This window comes from Lontra canadensis, unplaced genomic scaffold (assembly GCF_010015895.1).
Source record: "Lontra canadensis isolate GAN:19392208 unplaced genomic scaffold, GSC_riverotter_1.0 scaffold2, whole genome shotgun sequence".
Lineage (NCBI taxonomy): Eukaryota > Metazoa > Chordata > Mammalia > Carnivora > Mustelidae > Lontra > Lontra canadensis.
In genome coordinates, this window is record NW_022630996.1 from 5,786,103 (window position 1) to 5,808,100 (window position 21,998).

The 21,998-nt window shown below is 46.3% G+C and overlaps 2 protein-coding genes across 3 annotated transcripts in view; one reads left to right on the plus strand and one right to left on the minus strand.

Moving 5' to 3' along the window:
- DENND11 (DENN domain containing 11) overlaps positions 1-7,814 on the plus strand; it is a 51,135-nt gene extending 43,321 nt beyond the window's left edge. Inside the window, exon 10 of the mRNA XM_032867449.1 lies at positions 7,507-7,814. The gene's annotated coding sequence lies outside the window, so the exon portion shown is untranslated. The remainder of the gene's footprint in view (positions 1-7,506) is intronic.
- AGK (acylglycerol kinase) overlaps positions 3,516-21,998 on the minus strand; it is a 70,808-nt gene continuing 52,325 nt past the window's right edge. For both annotated transcript variants that reach the window (XM_032867462.1, XM_032867459.1), the window contains exons 10-16: positions 20,493-20,572; positions 17,508-17,565; positions 13,518-13,665; positions 13,003-13,100; positions 6,519-6,589; positions 4,590-4,674; positions 3,516-3,693 (exon numbers count right to left, since the gene is read on the minus strand). In XM_032867462.1, the coding sequence (XP_032723353.1) occupies positions 3,556-3,693; positions 4,590-4,674; positions 6,519-6,589; positions 13,003-13,100; positions 13,518-13,665; positions 17,508-17,565; positions 20,493-20,572 (678 nt within the window). In that variant the 3' untranslated portion in view covers positions 3,516-3,555. The remainder of the gene's footprint in view (positions 3,694-4,589; positions 4,675-6,518; positions 6,590-13,002; positions 13,101-13,517; positions 13,666-17,507; positions 17,566-20,492; positions 20,573-21,998) is intronic.

Consider the following 21,998-nt stretch of genomic DNA (forward strand, 5'->3'; position numbering starts at 1 on the left):
AGGACAGGTAGGGAACACAGGGGTAGGTTAGGGCCTTAGAAATTAGCCAGGGATTATCCACAAAATGAAAAATCCACACAGTGGTCACTGAGTTAGCTGGTTGCAAATACACTTCGTTGCTGTTGGAGTGAAAACTTCCTTAGGCCAAATTGAGCGAAGATAAAAGCAGACAAAAATTCTGAAGGTGGTATCCGGAAGAGTTTGTAGAGGGTGCCCGCAAAGACCATCATTAGGAAGAGTATAGAGTCTGTGCTTTCGAACAGACTGGGCAGGAGACTTCAGAGGTATAGAGTAGAGGAAAGCAAAATTAACCTCCTATCTACCCGAGCTTATTGGCTAAAATTTATTTGTTGTAGGCCTGGGATAGAAACCTTTTCTGAAAAAAGGAATACTTGTAGCCTTGGAAAAATGGTTTTCCTCTTTCTCCCCAGTTAGGATCAGCATAGCCTCCCTGTCGCCTTAAGTGTCAAACCCCTACTTGGATTAATACCCCAGCGTAAGACTTAGAGCAATAGGAGACACTGAATCTATTTTTGTTTAAATTCGTTACCTCATAGTATGAAATTAGTAAGACAGTTGATCATTTTACCCTGAATACTAGTGCATAGAAGTATGTTGTTCTGTTTCAAATGGTAAGAATTTTAAGGGCCTGAAGCTAGGAGTAAATGTTTAACTGATTCTGTTCTGTGGTACCAGTGACATGTGCGTGTACCCTATCTGTAGATATCTGAACCAGGCTGCGTGCAGAGAGGCTGATATAACTATATTTACAGAATACAGTTTTTACAATTAAAATTCAGATTTTAACATGAACGTGTCTGCTGCAGTCCTTCTCCGGCCTGAGAGAGGGGTTTGTGGTAGGCAGGAGGGGCGGCCCGCTGGAGGAGCAGGACCCGAACGCGGATGGCCCGGTGACAACAGCGCCCACTGGCGAGTCTGGGGCCCTTTCTCCGAGAGGCCACGGTCCGCGTAAACCACCTCCAGGTAATGGGAACCAGAGCTGGCCCTGACCACACCATACAGGAGGGAGCCCTGCACACACATAGCCACACGCTCAAGTTTTATTTCATTTTTAACCTTTTGGGGAGTTCTTTTAAGGCAATACAGGGTGGATTCCTGATGTCATTGGCGCTTGTGTTCAAAGCCAGGTTCCTCCTTTCCAAGGTCTGTAACCCCCCATCTGACGTCCCCTACTTGCTAGGGCTGGGGTGAGAACCGAGGGAAGTCCTTGCGTGTGTAAAGAAGGCCCCGGCACGTCGTCACTATGGCTGTGTGTGCGGACCAGCCATGGGGCTCAGCCAGCAGCTTGTGACCTGGAAGACATCTGCTGGGGTTTTAGTGGAAATCATCCTAGCTTCTGAGTAAAGCCTTAGCCAACGGTTTCTGTATACAGGAGGTGGTCAGGGCTCTCCTCCACGCCTGCCTTCAGGGCCGGGCTGCCAAGGCTCTCTCTGAGCTGTACTGCACGTGTCCTTCCATGGACGCCGCGCGCCAGGACCAGGGCAAGAGCAAGGCCGTAAAGGAGAAGGAAGAATGTTCTCACAGGAAATAGCCTGAAGCAAGAAAGCAAAATTCCCACCAGGGATCACGGATTTCAAAAGGACTAAGAATATTAATCTCTTAAATATCCTTCCCTGATCTTATGTCCCGCGGTTTCACTGGACGGATCAGAACCACTAAGTACACACACGTGCTGGCCGCCCGCTGATCAAGGAAGAAGGCAGCCAGCTTGGGCGCCGGTCCTTTACGATCTGTCAGGAAACCGAGATGGTTCGGGACTCGCCTGGCTCCCGGAGAAACTGTCCCCGCAACCCTCTGTGGGCACCAGGGAGTGGGGGCTCCTTTTGCAGGTTGGGACCCACCTGTTTTTGGGCAGCAAAGCACAGCTTTTAACACCTCTGAAGAACAGAGCTGAACAGGTGAGCCTTGTTTTTAGTGATCTTTCTTCATATGCTCTTTGTAGCTGCTTTATAATCCTTTTAAGCATTGGTCTTCATTCTCCAGGGGATTCATATGGTCCGAAAACTGATCTGTCTGGGGAATGAGCTTGTGGCCAAGGCCTGTGAGTTCTGCTTCCCCTTTCCCCCCTTCACTCCATGCTCCCTCTTTAGAAAAAGAAAGGCTCACAGCTCATTCATTCTGGGCACTGCCCTCTGGAGTATGGAAACCTCAGGGGCAACCAAAAACAGGAAAATTCCTGATGGTGGTATTAAAAATGAATGATAAAGGGACTTACAAATCCTTAGCAAATCAGGAACTTTCTAGTTCTCATTCAACAAACAAAAGGAAGATCTAATCAAGCTATTAAGTTAAAAGGGCTGTATGACATGAGAATTCTTTCTCTCCGTCTAACTTAGGTGCTTCGATCTATAAAAAATGAAACAAGGAATATAAATGATGTTGAGTCCTGTTTTAATCTAAGCTATAAATAATGTTCTTGGACTCATTAAGGTAAAGAGCATTCTAAAAGTGTTTTTAATTATCAAAAATTTGCAGTATTGTTTTCATCAGTACAGTTAATCCTGTACCAAGTTAACACTAAAAAATTATTTCCACTTATATTTTTGTTGGCAAGAAAATAGGATAAGTGATAAAATTTCAGGCCTCAAAATAGATTACATTATGGTAGCATTTTTTTGCTGAACACAGAATGGAAATACCAAGGAACCTATTGGTTTATTTTTGTTAATGGAGAGTATCAGATTGCTCTACATTTAAATTGCACCAAATATGTTTAAAAGAGTGATATGACAGTTTTATTTTAAAATAATATTTACATGACAGCAGGAAACACAAACTTTGCCAACTCTTAAGTTGATATCTAGAAGGGGGTACATGATCTTTCAAAATGCTCTTGGGGGTGCGTAAGCATAATAATGGGGGGGTATGCTTTACAACGGTGAACAGGTGAGGTCGGGGACCTCTTGGAGTAGAAGCACCTGGGGGAGGGTGCCTGCTCTTTACAAATGCAGATTCCTGGGCTCCACTCCCAGACTGAGTGACCAGGTTTGGGGTGAGCCCCAAGCCTGTCCATTTTTAACATGCATCCCAGGTGGTTCTCATGCAAACCCATAGTTAAGCACTACTTTAAAAAATAATACAAACTAGCCTTTTACAGTTTCTTAGTGAAGGCTGAAGACAAAAACCCCTCCCCGGTCGTTGGATTGAGTATAGAACTGAAACAAGCTTAATTCGAATCTGAGCTCAGAAAGTAGCAGCACCCGTGGAGAAGCCTAGAAAAAGGACAGTAGTGGAGAGGGCAGGCACCCGCACCCCTCAAGTCCCGGGAGCGAGACGAGGGAGGCCTGGACTGTGGCTGCACGCATGGGGCCCAAGGAGGTCTAGCCCTGTCCCAGCCTGCGCAGGTGGGCCTCTCCGGACCCCGGACCCCGTGGGGCAAACCACGGGAGGAGGGAGCAGGGGCGCAGCGAAGGCTGAGCATGCGCTAGCGGGAAGCTCGGAGTAGGGGAAGCGCTGCGAGGGCAGGGTAGGCTTCTGGTCCCATCAATGGCCTAAAGTGCAGCGTGGGGGTGGCCGGCTCCCCACCTTGGTGGCTCACGGGGCCGCGCTGGGCAGTATCTGTTCCCGCTTCCTGGGATCGCAGAAGAACCGCAGCTTCCTGGGGAGCAGCTTCACCTCCACAGGCATCGCCTCGTACTCCTCGCTGTCGATGCTGAAAGAGCCCCCGGTTCCCTGTGGAGAGGAGGAGATGGGTCGGCTTCTATTGCCCCCCAGAGTATTGGGGGACTTGAGAAACAAGGCCATGAGTTAAAAATATTTACTAAAATACAGGGATCCTGCCACACCTTCCAGGAATTCCTAAAATACAATGTTCTAGGACCTTCTCAGCCCTCAGCTTAGGAAAGCCGTGATGTCTGCTTGTTATTTTCATGGTTCTTCTTTAGGACTTACTAGGCTTTATCCCTCAAGTACAGCAACATTAATGTTACAGATTCTGTAAAACCTTCCCTAATTCATGCATTTAGTTCAACAGTGGCTATGTTGAAATGACAGTGCCACCCACTGTGGGGAACAGCATCTGTTTTACCTACAATCCTTTCTGAATACCGTGGGATGACGGGCCCCGAGTGTGCAGACGCCATCTGCGGGAACTTCCTCCTGAGCTATGACTTCTAGGATGACTACACAATTTAGACTACATTCCTAACATTTTCCCCACTTATATAAGGTATTCCAAGCTCAGCATTTTCTAATACAGGAGACCTCAGTGCCATCCCAAAAACTGTTTCCAGGTCCTTTATTTAAAAAAAAAAAAAAAAAAGTGAAGGTAGGCTCTGCTATGAGTATCTGCCAACTAGAGAATTCTGTGTCTTAAAGCACAGTAACTCCTGCATAATGGACATGCAGGAAAATAAAGGCCATGGGGTGTAAAGATCACCTTACAGAACCGTGCTGACCCATGCTGGAAGTCTTCAGGAGTCCCCAGCTCAGCCCCAGATTCCAAAGGGCGTCCCCTCCTCTCAAGTATCCCCTAACGTCACCCAGAGCCTGGCCAAGTGCTCAGCCCATACTAGGCAACCAGACATGAGGGTCTGTTTCTAGAAAGGAAGACGGGCGGCCCCGCTCACCTCGGGAAGCAGCAGAGTGCACTGGCTGGCCTGGAGACACTCGGTGCCAGCCGCACGCAGCCCGGGGTCCCGCACCTTTCTGCTTCTGTCGATACAGGAGAAAGCATGTTCAGACACCAGGCTGGCGACTGCATGCGACCCCAAGAGCGTAGCGAGCTCCTTTGTTGAGCTTAAACAGATGGACTCATGCTATGCTGAACCATGGGATTCTGTGAATAACTTTCCCACGATGATTCTTGCTTAGCAGCGTGATAGGTATTCCCGAGTAAGGAGCTTAACCTGCTGTAGAGAATGCGTGTGAAGTTAAGACTGAGTGATTCTGTACCTAATTCTTGGGTCATTAAAAATCCTGAATTTAGAAATTAGACTGAAATGAAATTTTTTTTAGGTAAAGTACTAAACTTGTCTTAGCTGGTACTTGTGAGTCTATCATTACTTGAAGGAGGAAACATTTTTTAAAGTAGACAAGTAGACATTTCATATATATGATTCTCTATAGTCATATTAACAGTCTGCTTAGCATATTACTATCTCTGCCTTATAGGAAACCTATCAGACCACACACACACACCCTCTCTCTCTCTCCTCATGCACACATATCCCTGTGAGCCAGTCGTGGTCAACGGGAAGAGGAAAAGCTAATCCAAGTAAATCAGTCCATTCTTTATCATTAAATGATAACATTAATTCTTTAGTATATGAAACTTCAGTTTTCTAGAGTAACCTCACAATGTTCTAGTCCCATACGGAGAGGAAACAGTACTCAAGCCCACTTCCTGTAGAGACCAAAGGAAGCCGTGTTCCTGCTGCCGAAGATGAGGACAGCGGTGGTGCAGAACATCTGACTTCACCTGCATCGAGCAATAGGATCGGTTCTCTATTTTGGGATGTCAGTTTTATGGAGGAGATTTGAGTACAGCAGGCCCTGTGGGCCAGACTCTCAATTAAGTCAGTGTGTGGCTTCTAGACACTCTCTAGGAGAAGGGAAAGGTTTCCCTTTCTTCCTTCTACTACAGATACAGCGAGGAAATCAAAGGCTGCAGAATCAGCTCTTCAGCATCTGAAGAATTTGTACCAAAGGCAAGAACACGACAAAGACATTCTGCCGAGGGTGCTGGTGCGGACAATGGAGTAGCCGTGGAGACCGGGCTAGGGCGGCAGCGATGTCTGCTCCTTCCGTGGGCACAAGAGGGAGCTCGGAGACAAAGCAGCGCGCGGCCATCGCTGAGCAGATTCCCAAGGTGCCATGGCAACCTGTGGGCTCCGAGGCTGTGCTGAAGCAGCCGGGTGGGGGTTAGAGCATTCTTAACCAATAAACCTCCGGCAGAGGTCGGGCTTCACAAATCAGGACTGGGGGATATTTTTTTAGTGGAAAAGGGGAAAAGCTGGGAGATTGTGCAAAGTGCTCCATACCTCCACGGGTTTTCCATTACTGCCCTGGAAGAAGGACAAGGTTAGGTGAGGTGCTTCCCTGGCAGAAAGACTTTCCCACACGTCCTCTCATTTGAGACTCCGAAGCAAGCCTGAGGTAGTTGAGGTGATCACGGTATTCTGTTCCACAGAGGAAAGGAGCCAGAGAATTTACCGACCTGTCCCAGTCGTGAGGCCAGGATGTGGCAGGACCGAGATTTGTAGCCAGCAACTCTGACCCTGAGCCAAGGTTTTGGACACTGGGCCGTGCTCCCAGGAATCCTTCATCTCCCTGGAAAGGCAGCCTGCCCCTACACTCTGATTTTCCCAAAACCGGGAAGGCCGAAGTAGGAGAGGTACGTCCTACATGTCAACCCAAACACTTGAAGGAAAGAGGCTACACGGTCCCCAACCCACATAAGTCCTCCGCTGGGTCTGCGACTTCATGGGGATCTGCACAGTAGGTGCTAGAATACGAACTACTCAGCGCACGTTTCCTACAAACCACAGCCCACTTACCCTATGGTTATGAAGTCTCCTTTGCTGACCGTGTCGGGCTCAATGCAGATGTTCATGAAGTCTTCCTGGCTCTGCAAGGTCAAGGAAACTGACATTAACACTCTCCATTCTGGCTAACGCAGCCTGTTGTCCTCCTTCAGCCTTCATATCTCAAAGCTATTTATTATATAGAGACCTTCACTTTTAGTAACTTAATCCTGAAAATGTGTATGTATTTTTTTTAACATTAAGACCCTTACTGAAGTACAATTTACATACCATAAAACTCCTCCCTACCCAGATAAGCTAAAAAAAAACTCAGGTTTGTAAGAACTCAAGAGTAGGAGGTTTGGGAAGGTCTGACACTAACCATCACAGCTGTTGTGGTCTCTGGGGTCCCCTCCCCGTGGGTCAAGTTCCAGCCCATCTACCCCAGCCGGCCTCCCTCTTCACTGTGCGTCAGGATCGCATCACACCCGCGGGATCAGCTTCTTGCTATGCAGAGTCCAAGTGTATGCGGGTTTTTTGTTTTTTTAAAGATCTATTTATTTGAAGAGAGAGTGTGTGTGCAAGTGAGGGGAGGGGCAGAGGGAAAGAATCTTCAAGCCGACTCCCCACTGAGCGCAGAGCCTGACATGAGGCTAGATCCCGTGACCCAGGAGATCAAAACCTGAGCCGAAACCAAGAGTAAGATGCTTCAAGGATTCACCCTGGTGCCCCCCAAGTGTGTGTTTTCAAATGTGCTATTTGCAGTTTTGATATGCAACCAGAGGCAAAGAGCAGCAGTCCCTTTCTGCCATGGTGATAGTTTAAAGACTTCTCATTACCACCCAGCAAAAGGTCTGGAAGAACTGAGCTCCAAGGCAGTGGCTATAAATCCAGACCTGGTTCTTGGGCCACTCCCCCCAGTTCTCTCCCAGTCAGTGGCTAGCAGCTCGAACCGGGCTCTACATCAGAACCCACACTTCTGTGCCTGCTTCAAACACAGGTATTGTTTCTTCTTGGACAGGTTCAAAATCTGTTGCCCCAGGATAATCCATGAGCTGCTGGGAGCAGACAGCCTCTGCCTAAGATTAAAGAGCACCACCGAAGCACAGCTTTCTCTCTCGCCTGGGAATTACAGAACACCGAGGCGATGACTCGGCTCTCAGCTCACCTTTTATGCAACAACTTAGTGTTGACTACCATAAATTCTTCTAGGTGCTTGGGTTACTCCAATGAACTGAAAAACCAAGTATTTCTGCTTACCAAGAATTTGTCTTCTACTGGGGAGTGGAGGGAATAAACCAAAAAATAAAACCTAACCATAAAGTAACGAGTTGCAGGATATATTAGAAGCATGTTAGAAGCACAGAAATAGTAAATTATAGAGAGAAACAATTGGTAAATTATAAAGTATATTAGAACATAAGTATATTAGAAGTATATGAGCATTTATTAGAAAAATGACAGGAAAAAAAAAAACACAAGAAACACCAGATGGTGTGAGTGGTAGGAGTGACATTTTTAAAGACAGTCTGGGTGAGCCTCATGGAGAAACAGCTCTGAGCAGACGGGAAGGAGGTGAGAGAATGAGCAAGGTGGGTACCCAGGCCTGTGGTTCTCCAACGTGAGCAAGTATCACCTGGAGGGCCTGTTAAAACTCAGAGCCCGGCCCCGTGCTCAGAGCTGATGGCTCAGCAGATCTGGGGTGAGTGAGGCCCAAGAATGTCCATTTCTAACAAGTTCCCAAGGACTAAAACCACTGGCCTGGGGAAGGGCTGCGCGGAGGAAGCGCGCCCGACACAGGAATGAACGGCAAGGAAGCCGGGGAGGCCAGAGCAGAGGGAGAGGAGGCGACGTTGGGAGACGAAGTCAGAGCAGAGGGAGGCCCGAGCCCGAGGGTCTGTAGACCACAAGGCTGTGAGGCTGAGTGAAATGAGGAGCCGGGAGAAGATTCCAAGCAGAGAAAATATGATCTGGCTCCATTTCAACAGGACCTCTCCGGCTGCTGTAGTCCGAGAATGGGGGGGAGGGGGTGCCGCATTCAGGAATCCATGCAGTCACCCAGCTAAAAGACATCGGTGGCCTGGAACAGTTAGCGGGGCGTTGTGCTAAGCACGGGCAGTATCTAGAAGCCAAGATTAGACGTGAGGCGGGCCAGGGCAGCTCCAAGAGGTCTGGCCTGAACAAATAAATGCATGCACGGAAGACAGCCAGCAGCCGAGGGGCAGACTGGAGGGAGCTCGGCTGCCGACGGGTGGAAGGGAAGGCGGGCCGTTCAGGGTGGGGCATCAGAGACTGAAAGGCGTGTTCGCCGCCGGAGAAGGTGAGTAGACAACTGTACACGAAGTCTAGTGCATAGTCCAAGAGCAGAAATCCACGGATACGGACTGACCTACATGACACGACTATCTCAAAAGATGCTAGAAAGAAACTTGATAAAATTAAATATCCATTCATGATAAAACTCTTCAGAGATTAGGAACAGAAGGAAACTTCCTTATTCTTATAAATGGTATCTGTAAAAAAATCCCACCAAACTCAAGAACATAGCAATGAAACCACACATATATATACATACATACATATATATATGTTACATATATATGTGGTTTTATTTATTTGTCAGAGAGAGAGCAAGCGAGCACAAGCAGGGGGAGCAGCAGGCAGTGGGAGAAGCCGGCTCCCCGCTGAGCAAGGAGCCCAATGCGGGATCATGACCTGAGTCAAAGGCAGATGCTTAACCCACTGAGCCACCGGGGGGCCCCACACTGAAACCAGCAGGAGTCCGTCAACAATGCTGCTATTGCTACTCCTACTGAACACTGGACTGAGGTCCTGACCAAGGCAGTAAGGTGAGAGAAAAGATTAGAAGGCTAAGTATTTGAAAGGAAAAACAAAACTTGCACTATTTGCAACTGATATGACTGAATCTATACAAAATCCAAAGGAATCCATAAATTAGTAAGAATTTAGTTATAAGGTTGTTGATTCAGTATCCGTATTAAAAAAGTCAATTACATATCCATCTAAATCAAATATTTAAAAACAAAATTTTAAGGGATACCATCTATAATCCTATCAAAAATTAAAACAACCAGGAACATATCCAGCATATCCATAAAACCTCCCTGGAAGGCATTACCAGCCTAATGAAGAGCTATGTCACGTTCATACAACAGAAGAGTCAATATTAGAGAAGTGTCATTTTTCCTACAATTGATCTACACGTTCAGTGTAATCCTGTGATCAATATAACAGATTTTTTTAAAGATTTTATTTATTTAACAGAGAGAGATCACAAGTAGGCAGGGCGAGTGGGGGAAAGCAGTTTCCCCGGTGAGCAGAAAGCCCGATGCGGGGCTCAATCCCAGGACCCTGAGACCATGACCTGAGCTGAAGGCAAACGCTTAAACCCACGGAGCCACCCAGGCACCCCAAATAACAGATTTTTATATGGAGCTTCATAAAATAAACCTTCTAAGGGATTTATAGAGGCCAAAGAGCCAAGAATAGCCAAAGAGACTCTTAAAGAAGAAAAACAGAGGGGACTCATTGTAAAACAAAGATAATCAAAAGTAGCACAGTACTAATACAGGTTTAGACAAACGGAGCAACTGAAGAGAGAACCTACAAAACCATCCAAGGGACACCAGCTCTCACTGTAGAATAGGGGCTGGCTTCAGTAAACGGTGCTTGGACAAGTGGCTTTCTCTGGGCTAAGATTATAAAATTGGAGCCTTACCTCCATGGTTCACAAAACACAATTATAGGTGTAAGTGTTTCTCTTTAAAGAAAAAGAGAATCATGTGATGCATATCATACCAGCCTGGGTTTTAACAATATATGATGAGTATCTTTCCGTGTCACTAAAGAGAGAACGTCTTAAATAAATGTACCAGAATGGATTTCATCAGTCCCCCCGTTCATTTGTTTCACGTATTTTGCTATTATAAATACAGTGAACAGAGCTGTACAAGAGATCCTAATTTTCACACATTCCACACCCCTTAAAGCCTCTTTGACTCTGAATGTACTTTTATAAATGATAGACGAGTTTGGAGCTATCACATGGCAGCTTCATTGTCTTTGAATATTTTATTGCATTTGCTTTTATTTTTAAAGAGGTGTGGAAACAGAAAACAAATGTGCTGCTCCTTGTGATAAGCAACACAGAATCTTACGCTCTCATAATTGGCACCAAGATTAAAAGCGCTCGTCACTCTGCATGTGGCTAATCTGGGGCCACAATCACAGCCTGGACCCAACTCCATCCGTTCATTGGTATTCCATCATCAGAGAAAAGAGCCACGTTAAACAGCAAGAACAAAATACTAGAAATACCTATTATCAGAGACAAGGTATAAAAGCAATGTATAATCAGAAATTTTATCTTTCTTTTTGAAATTCCTCTAGCATAGAATCTGTTGTTTTCAACCTTAATACCTCCATTTTCACCAGTCTTTGCTGAATTCCATTATGTAAGAAATAAGGGAATGGCTACACTATGTCTGAGTATGCATCTGATTATTCCTGTAGGACAAACTCCTAGAAATAGAAGCACACCCTTGGCCCTAGTAAGTCTTTTTTAGATGCTTTGGAGAGACCAGCAAGACACCGAGAAAGGGCATCGCGATTTACAGATTCAGCAGGACTGCATGAGAGCCCATTTCCCCATGCACACCAACACGGCACAACCCAGCATGCTTAATTTAGGACATTACATTGTTCTTTTAAATTTGCATTTCTTCGATTTGAACACTTTTCCTGTTTCCTGACCTATTACACTCATATAAAAGTTATGTCTCCCTGGTAATGTAGTTATAAGAATTACAGGAGTTGACACGATGTAAAATTCTCAGGGCAGTGCCTGGCAGAAAGGACGTATTCAGCAAATAGAAGCTATTTTTCCAAGTTTATGTTCTTTGTGAATTTCTGTTTTTGCCCGTGCCTGTTACTTAAAGGAGTCCTTTGCCTACTTCTTAAGAGTTTATTGGGGGGCTTGGCGGGCTCTGAGCCAGTATATCTTTTCCCAGATACCAAAGGCTTTGCTAAGAATAAAGGCCCGCTTACCGTAAGGAAAGCTATTAACTCCTGCTCTAGCACGATCTTTTTCCCAATTTGTCATTAAAGTTTTTGTTTCTAGTTTCTTCCATTTTAAGTAGACAAATGCATCAATGTGATTTTCGCCTTAGACGCCATGCTTAGAAAGGCCTGGTCCTCCCCACATTGATACTGATAATCACCTCCATTTCACTCTATGCTTCATGAATTTCCTAATGTAACTCTTCAGTCCAGCTGGGAGGTGAAGGAAGCTGTGTTATCCACATAAAATATCCTTTCACGAAGGACATGTGTTGCTTTCCTAATTAGAAGACGACTCGCTCCTCCACTAAACAGCAGGGTCAGACTCCTGGGCACATGCGCACGTTCATCACCACGTTCAAGTGCACCTGCAGCTTCCAGACAGACCAGGTCAAGTGTGCGCGGCTACGTGGATCTGCATAAAACCCAACGTCATAATGCGTCCACGGGTCAGGGTAGCTTTCCTATTAGCATTCTCGCGAATACAAACTACTCGGGTTTCTTCTACAGCACAGGTCAGGAAACTCTGGACGGCCACGGAGTCGGAGGCGACGACCGACTCTGCCGTCAGGGCACGAAAGCAGCCCCAGACAGCGTGCAGGTGAGTGAATGTGGCTGTTCCAATCAGGCTTTTCTCATGGATATTGAAACCTGATTTCGTATTCTCTCCGCGTATCACAAAATACTCTCTTGATTTTCTCACAGCCATTTAAAAACGGAACGTCAATTCTTAGTTTGTGTGCCACCTAACAAAAATAGGGGGCAGACCAGTTTTGTCAACCTCTGCTGTATTTCAACATTTTTTAGCATCTGGTCAACAGGCGCACCATCCAGACCTTTCTGCACTGACGGCAGCGTCTTGTATCTGTGATGGCAACTGTTTCCCAGTGCGGCAGCTGCTTGCCACATACGGCTAATGGGCACCTGAAGTGAGTGCTAGATTTTATCTGACTCAAAGAGCCACAGGTCTAGCAGCCACCGTACTGCACCGTGCGTGTCAGCAGAGTGGACTCTATGTATATGAGTGTGTGTATTTTTTTTTCTCCTGGGGACCTAAATCCATGTATTTAATATAGTCACAAAAATAGTGGTATTCACTCAAGTAAAAGTTCCACAATTTTTTATTCCTGAGACAAAAGGGAGCAGGCTAACTTTTTGTTTCTAAAGGTCTTCTGCCCTCAAGTCTCAGAAAGCCTGACGGCTACGAAGCAGGGCCCAGAATACTGGCTCAGAGCCCGCCAAGTTTAAACCTCCCGCCTCACTCCACTGTTTCTTCCCACTGCTATTATTCCTTAAAACCACACCATACACTCTTTCCCCTGATCCTTTCTTCTCTCCCCAAAAAGGCTAAAATAAAAATACCCAGTTAGTGGAAGGGCAGGTGGCCTTTGCCACTTTTCCCAGATACCAAAGGCTTTGCTAATAAAGACCCACTCACCGTCAGGTCAAGGTGACTGTTCCGCGTCGTGATGGACAGTTCGATGGTGGACAGCTGCACTTCTTTCCAGACGTTGGGGCTCACCTCTTGGGAAAGGGCTGTGTGGGGGTATTAGATTCGGGTCAGTTTCTTCCGCTAACATTTCCCCACTCCCCCACAATGGCGAGCTGCCGGCGCTCAGCCTGGCCACCCAAGCCCGCCTGCGGACTCTGCCTCGGTTTGATTTATCGCCTAGCTTCTCACACACAGGAGGAGGAGCCAGGCTCCCAGTTAAGCCTCTATACCCAAACATCCCTGCCAAAGCCAACATGATGACATAAAGGTCAATGCCAGCAAGAGGGAGCCATGATCTGTCACCAGTGACGCAGGCTGTTCCCATGCATCGGACAGTGCTGGTTTGGGTCCCGCTCTGTGGCACAGTGGCCCTTGAAAGGCCTCTCCTGCATGAGGCAAGTGGCTCACATGGATCTGGGGGCCCAAACCAACCTGGGCTCTGCACCCAGCATGCGACTCACCATCCTGCGGCTGCGCCCAGTAGGACGCGAGCCTACGTAATATTCTCCTGTACAAAGAGGGCCGAAGAGGGTTCTCTTCTGCTGCACTGGGAGGTCTCACTGTAGGTCCCGTGTACGAGATGGACGCTTGATGTGTCTGAGGCCACTCCTTTTAATGTGAAGAGAGAAAAACTTGTCATGCACACCGAAGTCCAAACTTGGAGGAGCTCTGCAAAGGTTAGTCATCCACCTATGCCTGCCTGCAAGCGAATTAATCATCTCATGGAATGGAATTAGCTCTACTCTGGAGCATGGACTCCTCAGTTTCTTTTCCTACTAAAGGCCAGTCTTGAAAACCAGGAACTGGGTGACGGCTGCCTTCACTGCTCTCACACACACAGAGCAGAGAAGTCCAAGTAGACTAACCACTGTTTATACTTGTCAAAAAAAAAAAAAAAATCAGTATGAATGAAGAGAGAATCATTCCATAATAAATTTATCTTTGGTTTATAGATGGTGACACAAAAATGAAATGCATCAAATACCTTCTTCCTTCCGGAATCCTATTCCACTCGGAGCCCAGAATGGCTTAGGCTAGCCTCGTGATCGAGCCAAGGCTTCAAAGACCACCATTCTCCGACTCTAGATTGTCTGTCTTCTACTTCTTGATATCCCAATCCAGTCTCATCAGTATCCACAGGAATAATTAAAATACCCCCTGGTCACTCAGCCCCTGATGTGCTCTCTAACCCCCCAGCCACATCCTGGTCCTTCCTGTTACCCAGAACTATTCCATCCTGGAAATCTAAAAGCTTGATGCCCTACTCTCTAACCACGTCCCATATTCTTCTGTTCTTCTGACTGATTCTTTTGTGTTCAGTATGTCTCTCAGGGTGACCCACTCCCCTGTTCTCAGGTTTCCATGTGGTGAATGACAAAGGAGTAACAATTCTGGCTCCTCTCTCTTTCCCCCAAAGTGGCTGTCCTGGGGACTCACTACTTCCTCATGCAGTTGGCTTCCTATGGCAGCGTCTGCCCTAAAGGAGACGTTTTAAAGGGATGAATTCAATTCAGAGTATCTGGAAATCTGTGACCGCATTATCTAAGCTATGTCCTTTAGTCCTGCTGACATTTAGAAAGCTGGTATTTTGATCTCCATCTGCCTGGTTCCTGCATTTTTTTTCATAACTTGATTCAAACTCAGAAGAGTAAGAGAGGGGTGTTATATTTTGGTCCCTGAAGATCCAACCCCACACCAAATTTCCAATCCCACTGAGAATTCCAGTCCCTGACCACACCATTCTCCTTCAGTGCCTAATTAAGAGCTGATTACCTTAAGTCACTCTTTTTCCCATCACTGTTGGTCCTCCTGTGTCTTTGGTGTTGCATCATGTGCCCTGAAAAGCCCCTATTCTGGATCAATCCTGTCACTAGCTATCTGTATTGCACATCGTGGCCCATGTTATTAGAGGGGCAACCAATATTCCAGGTCAGTACACCTGTGCCACGACAAATTCTTGGTCTCGGGTTTTCAGTACCACTCGATAATCCTTCCAAAGCTCCCTATTTTCATCTCTCTTCAAATCCCCCACCACTACCACCCACCTCATTTTCAACAGATCACCTTGCTCCCCATGCTTCAGTGAGACCATCAGGACGTCAGGGAGAACTGCCTAACATTCTATAAATTTGTTTGCACCTGGACCTCTGTTCTAGTCTTCTCCTTTCTCCAGAAAAAAGGCACCCTTGTCCAAGGCTGACCCAGCACTGTGGGCCCCACGCCCTCCCCGCTGCGCCCCGGCTCTGCCGACTCAGTCTTGCTCTGCATCTCCTTGTCTCTCACCTCTTTCCTTTCTTCCTGGCTTTTGTTTCAGGGTAGAAAGACAGCCCCCTCTCCAATCAATAAAAACAGCACTCGGCTGACCCCATGTTTCTCACTAGCTTTTGCCTTTTCTATTTCCTTCCTTTCGAAGTGAGGCCTCCTGAAGGAGCGCCCCAGCCCTGCTGTCCGTGCGGCTTAACCTACCTTCATTCCCTAACTTCCGTGGAGGGGGCTCAGCCCCTCTACTTGGGAGGTGAGCAAACCTTCAGAGGCTGCTGAGTGCAGCGGGCACCTTCCCGCCCTGATTTAGACTCTGTGCTGCCGCTTCGTGACGCTCCGGCTCCCGCTGGCTAGCAGGTCTCTCTCACGGGGACCGGCCCTTCCCCTCAGGCTTCACGGGCAGCTCTGTGGCTCTTCAAATGCTTCCATTCCTCCGGGCTATCCCTGGCCTGTCTGCACCATGTGCCAAACTGAAAATTGCATCTTTCTTCGCACACGCGATCCTATTCTAACCTTGTCAGTGTTCATGAAAAACTCTAGACTGCAAACTAGTCCGGACCTCATCACCTCTCCCCTGGCTTACTTGAACAACCTTCTCTCTGGTGCTCTTGCCTTAAACACCCACAAGCCACCTCTTGTCTACACTGCTGACAAATAACTTTTCTGAAATGCAGATCCGCTCATGTCTCTCCCCTGCTTAAAACTCAGTAATTCCCCAACAGGTCAAAGTCGGCTGCCACAGCCCAACCTGCGACCACCTCCCTTCCCACCCCTCGAACCCCCCTTCCTGCCTTTCTGTTGTCCTGGCCACGTGACATCACGGCCACTTCACACATCCTGGCTCCTCCACCTGGAATGCCCTCTATGTAGTCCTGTGTAGATTCAAACTTGAGTAGAAGTGTTCCCTGCCCTGGGAAGGCTGCTGCCCCTGAGGCAGATACGAATGCCCCCTCCCCCAAGCAACTGCTCCCACCTTATCTTTCCATAGGCTCTCCCAGCACTTGCCACGCCCCTGCTTTACTGGTCCCTCACGCTCCCCAAACATGGATCCTCCTTGAGGGCAGGAACGTGCCTTACCTGACTTTGTATTCCAAGTAGATAGCAGGGCTGTCCACATTAGATATTTAATAACCGTTTGCTGAAGAAATGCTGGGAAGAGTTTACATTCTCCCTGACGTGACAGCTTACACACACAGCCACTCTGCTCTCCCAAACGGCACCCCCACTCCACCACTGAAATTATGCCCTTAAGCAAGAGTAACAATGCATTTTACTAAAACGGTGTGGGGCATTGCCCTCCAAGTTCATGCTCATAATCATGTAAACTGGCCACCCCTAGTACTTAGGGGTTTTGATTTTTACATTTCTTTAACACAACAAGAATTTATTTAGAAGATAAAGGGAGCTATGTTTTCCAAATGTTTTGCAATGGACATGCATCACTTTTACAATTAGAAAAACGCTTGACGCTCTGAATATTAACATCAGAACCAATATTTTCAAAACAAACTTGATCTGCCAATTTTCAGACTGACTTGCCAACTTTTGAACATACTGCTTTGATTTGCATAAAAGCTGAACACAGGATGTCATCCACAGATAAGGATGACTTTGCTATTAGCATTTTCATTAATATACACCATTCAGCTTTTCTCTTTGACAACATTTGTCAGTGGACAGGCTACAGTAGCAGCGCCCGATGGAATGTTCTCTGATGCTAGAAATATTCCCTATGTGTACTGTTCAAGACAGGAACCACTACCCATATTTTTGCTAGCACAGTTTGAAACCTACTCTATTATACACAAGCCTATTCAATTACATACATTCGGATGCAAATCTCCAGTTCATTTCCAGATACTAATGCAAACACCCTTACAAATAATTGATGAGATATAGGCATTCTACTCCAGGTTTGTCTGGCAAGAGTGAGTGAATAAGCAAAAGGAAGTGGAATATCAAAGAGAAATTAACTACGGGTTTGGTAAGGGAAGGAGCGAGCTGGTAGATGAGGGGTGATGGCTTATGTAACAGGAACGCTTCCTGCATTCGTTTCTGAGTAAATATCCCCCATTTGGAACACGTCATATGTATCTGTAGCAGGGAATTTTTAAAAATCCAAACTGACACATCACAAAGTAACAACAAAATAACACAGGGCAACTTCCTAGACTGGAAATTGCATTTACCTTAAGAGTGCTGAAGAAGTGAGCGGCTTTGGTTTTTAGAGGCCCGAGATACCAGTATCTGAGAACGATCAAGATAAAAACCTGGTTAGAACATTAAGAGAACTCCAAAAGGGCTAGACATCATTCAAGAAGAAGAGTATGTTAAAAGTGCCCCTCCACTGCGGACACCCTGCAGTCACCTCCCGTGTGAGGGGTGGACTATGAATACAACACTCCCAGCTCTGGAGGCCTGGGGATTGTGCTTTAGCAGAAAAAAAGAAGGACAGTTAAGTTTTTCATCTACATTTCAATGTCGTGTCAAGTAGTGCGTAATGAGTTACACAGTGGAGAGACCCTTGCAATTTACAAGAAATACATAATCAGCGTCTCCCTCTCTCAATTCACAGGTATCACTGTAATATATACTCTCAACCACAGAATACAGCAGAGTCTACATTCAAAAGGGCAGTAAGTGGAGGATGATGAAGCCCCAATGAGACACAGATGCTGGGTGGTCTGGTGTGTGACCCACATGCTAAAGTGACTGGATCCTGTCTACCATGTTCTCTTACACACAGACGCGCACACCACTTAAAATCTGTAAATCAGCCTAACTTCACATTACTCGTGTTATGCAGCTTCCAAACGGGAACTGTTAAATCTGGGAACGAAGAGTGTCTACTGCATACTGCTAAATACATAAAAGCTAGTGTCGAGAGAAAGATGCCTAACGGGAATTAGAAAAGTGACATAAAATAGATTCCTCTCTTAAAATTTATCTCTGTCTCCTACCAGCTCATCTTAAGGGCTCCCTATTTGATTCCACTCAATATACATTTATTTAGCATTTACTATGTATATGAAGAAAAAAGAAGTAAAAGCATAAAACTCCTGCCTTTGAAGGCTTATGAGACAATAAAGCCCAAAAAAGTAACAGAAAACAATAAATGGCTGTGTGTGTGTGTGTGTGTGTGTGTGTGTGTATCAGTGCCAACTGATATATAACTATATGGAAATATAACATATGATATACAAATATATATATATATATATATCGTGATTTATTGGTGAGGAGAGTCAAGGGACAAGAAATCACTATGGACTGAAAATCATCAGGGCAACCAGGCTTGCACAAGAGCAAAGTAAGGGCGTGGAATTTAGAAAGATAACTGGTTTAGATTTAGATCCATTAAAGAGGGAAAGAAGTCACTCTAGGCGAGAGGAGTAGCAAAGGCACAGGAAACACTGAGAACAGTAGCCACAGCAAAGACTTAGAAGTAAAGATACGTAACTATGGAATTAGGGTTGATGACGGATCAAGTTGGGCCTTGAATGCCAGAATAAGGGGGTTAGATAGAATCCAATGAGCAATGTGGAGCCATCCTAAGTATTATTCAGGATCATACTGTGATGCTACTAATGAAGACCTTGATCATCTGATTTTTTTCTAAGCTTATGTAATAATTTGTTTCATTTCCCAGCTAGCCAGAGAGAAAGGCATTTTTTCCTAACTATCCATAGTTCCACTCATCTCTACCAATGACAATATGCCTGTACCTAACGGCCAGCTAGGAAATCATTTCTCGCATGCCCACTGTTTCTCCTACGGCACACAGAGGGACTCCATGGAAGGTCCCAGTCGAGGTGTTAGATAATCACCACCAAAATTTTAAAATTCACTGTTCAAAAATCAATCAAAAGAGGGGCAAGTGTGTGAGATCCTCCTAAAGGGGCTGACCTATGCTAGTTGTTGATTAACACATTTCATGAAGCAATTTGTTCTCACCAGACATTTTCAGGGAAAACAAAGTAATTACTCTTGGCGAGTTGCTGGTATTCAAGATCACAGATAAAACATGAAGTGATTTGTTGGGTTGCCTGAGTGGCTCAGTTGGTTACGCATCTGCCTTTGGCTCAGGTCATGATCCCAGGGTCCTAGTATTAAGCCCTGCTGTGGGCTCCCAGTCTGCTGCTCCCTCTGCCCTTACCTCCTCTCCCCACTTCTGCACTCTCATTCGCTCTTATCTCTTTCAAATGAATAAAATTTTTAATAAAATAAAATAGCAGCATATGGTGATTTGTGGAATCAAGGTAATCATGGCCAACTTACAAATAAAAACAATGTGAAATGCTCAACAGCGCAGCATGTAAAACAATACAGCACCTCCCCCTCTGGCATTAGCAGGAATAACAAAGTGAGACAAGTAAGAGAAATTTCCATAAAGAAAGTGTGGCAGGAAAGCTTATGAGGGGCAAGAGGCGTCTTCTTGATAAAAGCTGTGAGACTGATCATAGTTCATTTAAACCATACTAAAATCATAAGCCAACGTTAGAAAACAAAACAAGGTAAAGAGAAAGCACTACCTACCAGACACGGAGTCAGTGCCCCCTCGGGAAGCCTGTGCCTGCACCCCCTCCACTCGGAACAGAACACCCACAGCCGCTTTCCAAGCCAACATTTTCATCCGGCACAGTGAACTCTCCGAACAGAAGTCCACTCCCACGGAAGCCAGCCACAGCCCTCTCCTCACTGCCTCGGACAGGCCCATTTCTTCCAGCTCACAACACAGCCCGGCGTCCGCCTTTCTTTCCGTCTGCAGCCTGTGGTCTCTCGATCCACTAGGCTTTCAACAAGAACACCTCTCAGGGCCAGTCTCCCAGGGCTGGAAAAGCTCCAGGAGGCTGGGCCGCCCGCAGGGCCGGCCCCACAGGCTGCAGGATTCCAGGCAACTCCAGGCCAGCGTGAGCCTGCCCTGTGCTCAGACACCATGGCCGGAGACACAGACGCCGTCGCGGCCGCTTCACTGCCAGCGAGTGTGGAGGAAACGGGAAGCTTCCCTAGCTTTTCTGTGTGTCAGATCTAAACCTCTTTCTTATTCGTAAGTAATTCACCTCCAGGCCCATCCAACTTCATCCTAGATGACCACTGTATATTGAAACAGCAAAGACGGGAGCAGAAAAATAGTTTAAAAAAAATCATCCCCCATCAGTACAGTAATGCTTTACTTGCTAACTTTGACGCCAGCGTCTCTGAAGGATCCCCATCGAAGGCCAGTCACTGCGAACACGGGCTGTTCCTTTTCACCCTGGAAGTTAAGTACATTCATCTTCAGTTACGGATTACAGGTATTTGGAATGCTCTACGGGTAAGTACCCAGCAAATGCTCAGGGCCTACTTTTCCTCAAACCAAATTCTAGAAAGGATGTTCAGCATCTCAGAAACTAACTGAGGACATGAGTAACCACACTGTAAAATGAAATTAATTTTCCTGTAGTAGACCTCGTGAATCTGCGCGCCAGGAACATGTTACCGTACTTCAGACTTAAGTGACAAAGTGGCTGACTACAGTGGCTCTTGGACCAGTCGGTCATTGAGTCGGCCAGAATTTCTCCTCCCTCAGAGAGATGTCCGAGGCAAAGCTAATTTAAGCCTGCATTCTCTTTAGAGGTCCAAGGGCTCTCAAGTCAGAGGAAAATCCTGGTACTCTAGAATGTTTGACCTGAATATCTAAAACTAGAGTCAGGTCTCTGTCATAACAAGTCAGAATAAAAAGTGATTCAGATTTAGTCCAATGCTTTAGGGTAAAATACCGCATATTACAATCAGTGAGTTACTCATAAATCTATGAGTTAAGAAATAGATAGAAAACATGCACAATTGAGCCACTGTCTTTAAGAGCTTGTACTTCATGATGGACCTTCCTTAAAGTATAAATATATGTGTGTGTATATGTGTATGTAGATACAGTTATATAAGTCATAAAAGGTCCTTTTCCCATAGCTCAGAATTACAGCCAAGGCCCGAGACTCTGCCCATATTCTAAACACAGCTGTCACATGTGAGACACACGACTCCCCAGAACTTGCTAAATGGGGGAAGAATCAGTTCGATTTCCATCAAGCCATTGTACAACCAGCATCAGTGGAAGATTAGGAACTGGAGGACCCTTGACAAGGTCAAATGCTGGTCTAGAGAAAGGACGTGAAGTCTTCCCCTCCATCCCACTTCGATCCCACGACACCGAAACAAAGTGAAGGATTTGCAGGAGAATCATGCACTAACAGGGGCAGCTTACAAGGAAAGACACCAGCCTCTCGTCCTCAGTGTGTACCTGCTCAAGCAGCATATGTGCTTTTCTGTCCCTGCACCAGCTTAAGCAAGGAGGAGGGAACTCGGGCGAGAGACGGTGGCACACAGAGGTGCTGGTGAGGCACCTCGGCCCAGCACAGCAAGGATATGCTAGTGTCCGGGGGCCTAGGGGATGTTGTGAAACAGCAGGGCCTGGAACCATCCTGATGGTAGAAAGCTCACCAATTTTTTCATGGAATTATCACTAATGAATACATATCCCATATTAGGGACTAGCAATACAAAAAGTATCTGCCCTCAAAGAGCTCCGGGTGCGGGGGGGCGGTGTGCAGACACACACGATGACAGCACAATGCAGCAGGTTCACATGATGCAGACAGGCGTCAAGGTTTATGAAAGCACAGAGCAGGTGTGACTGTATG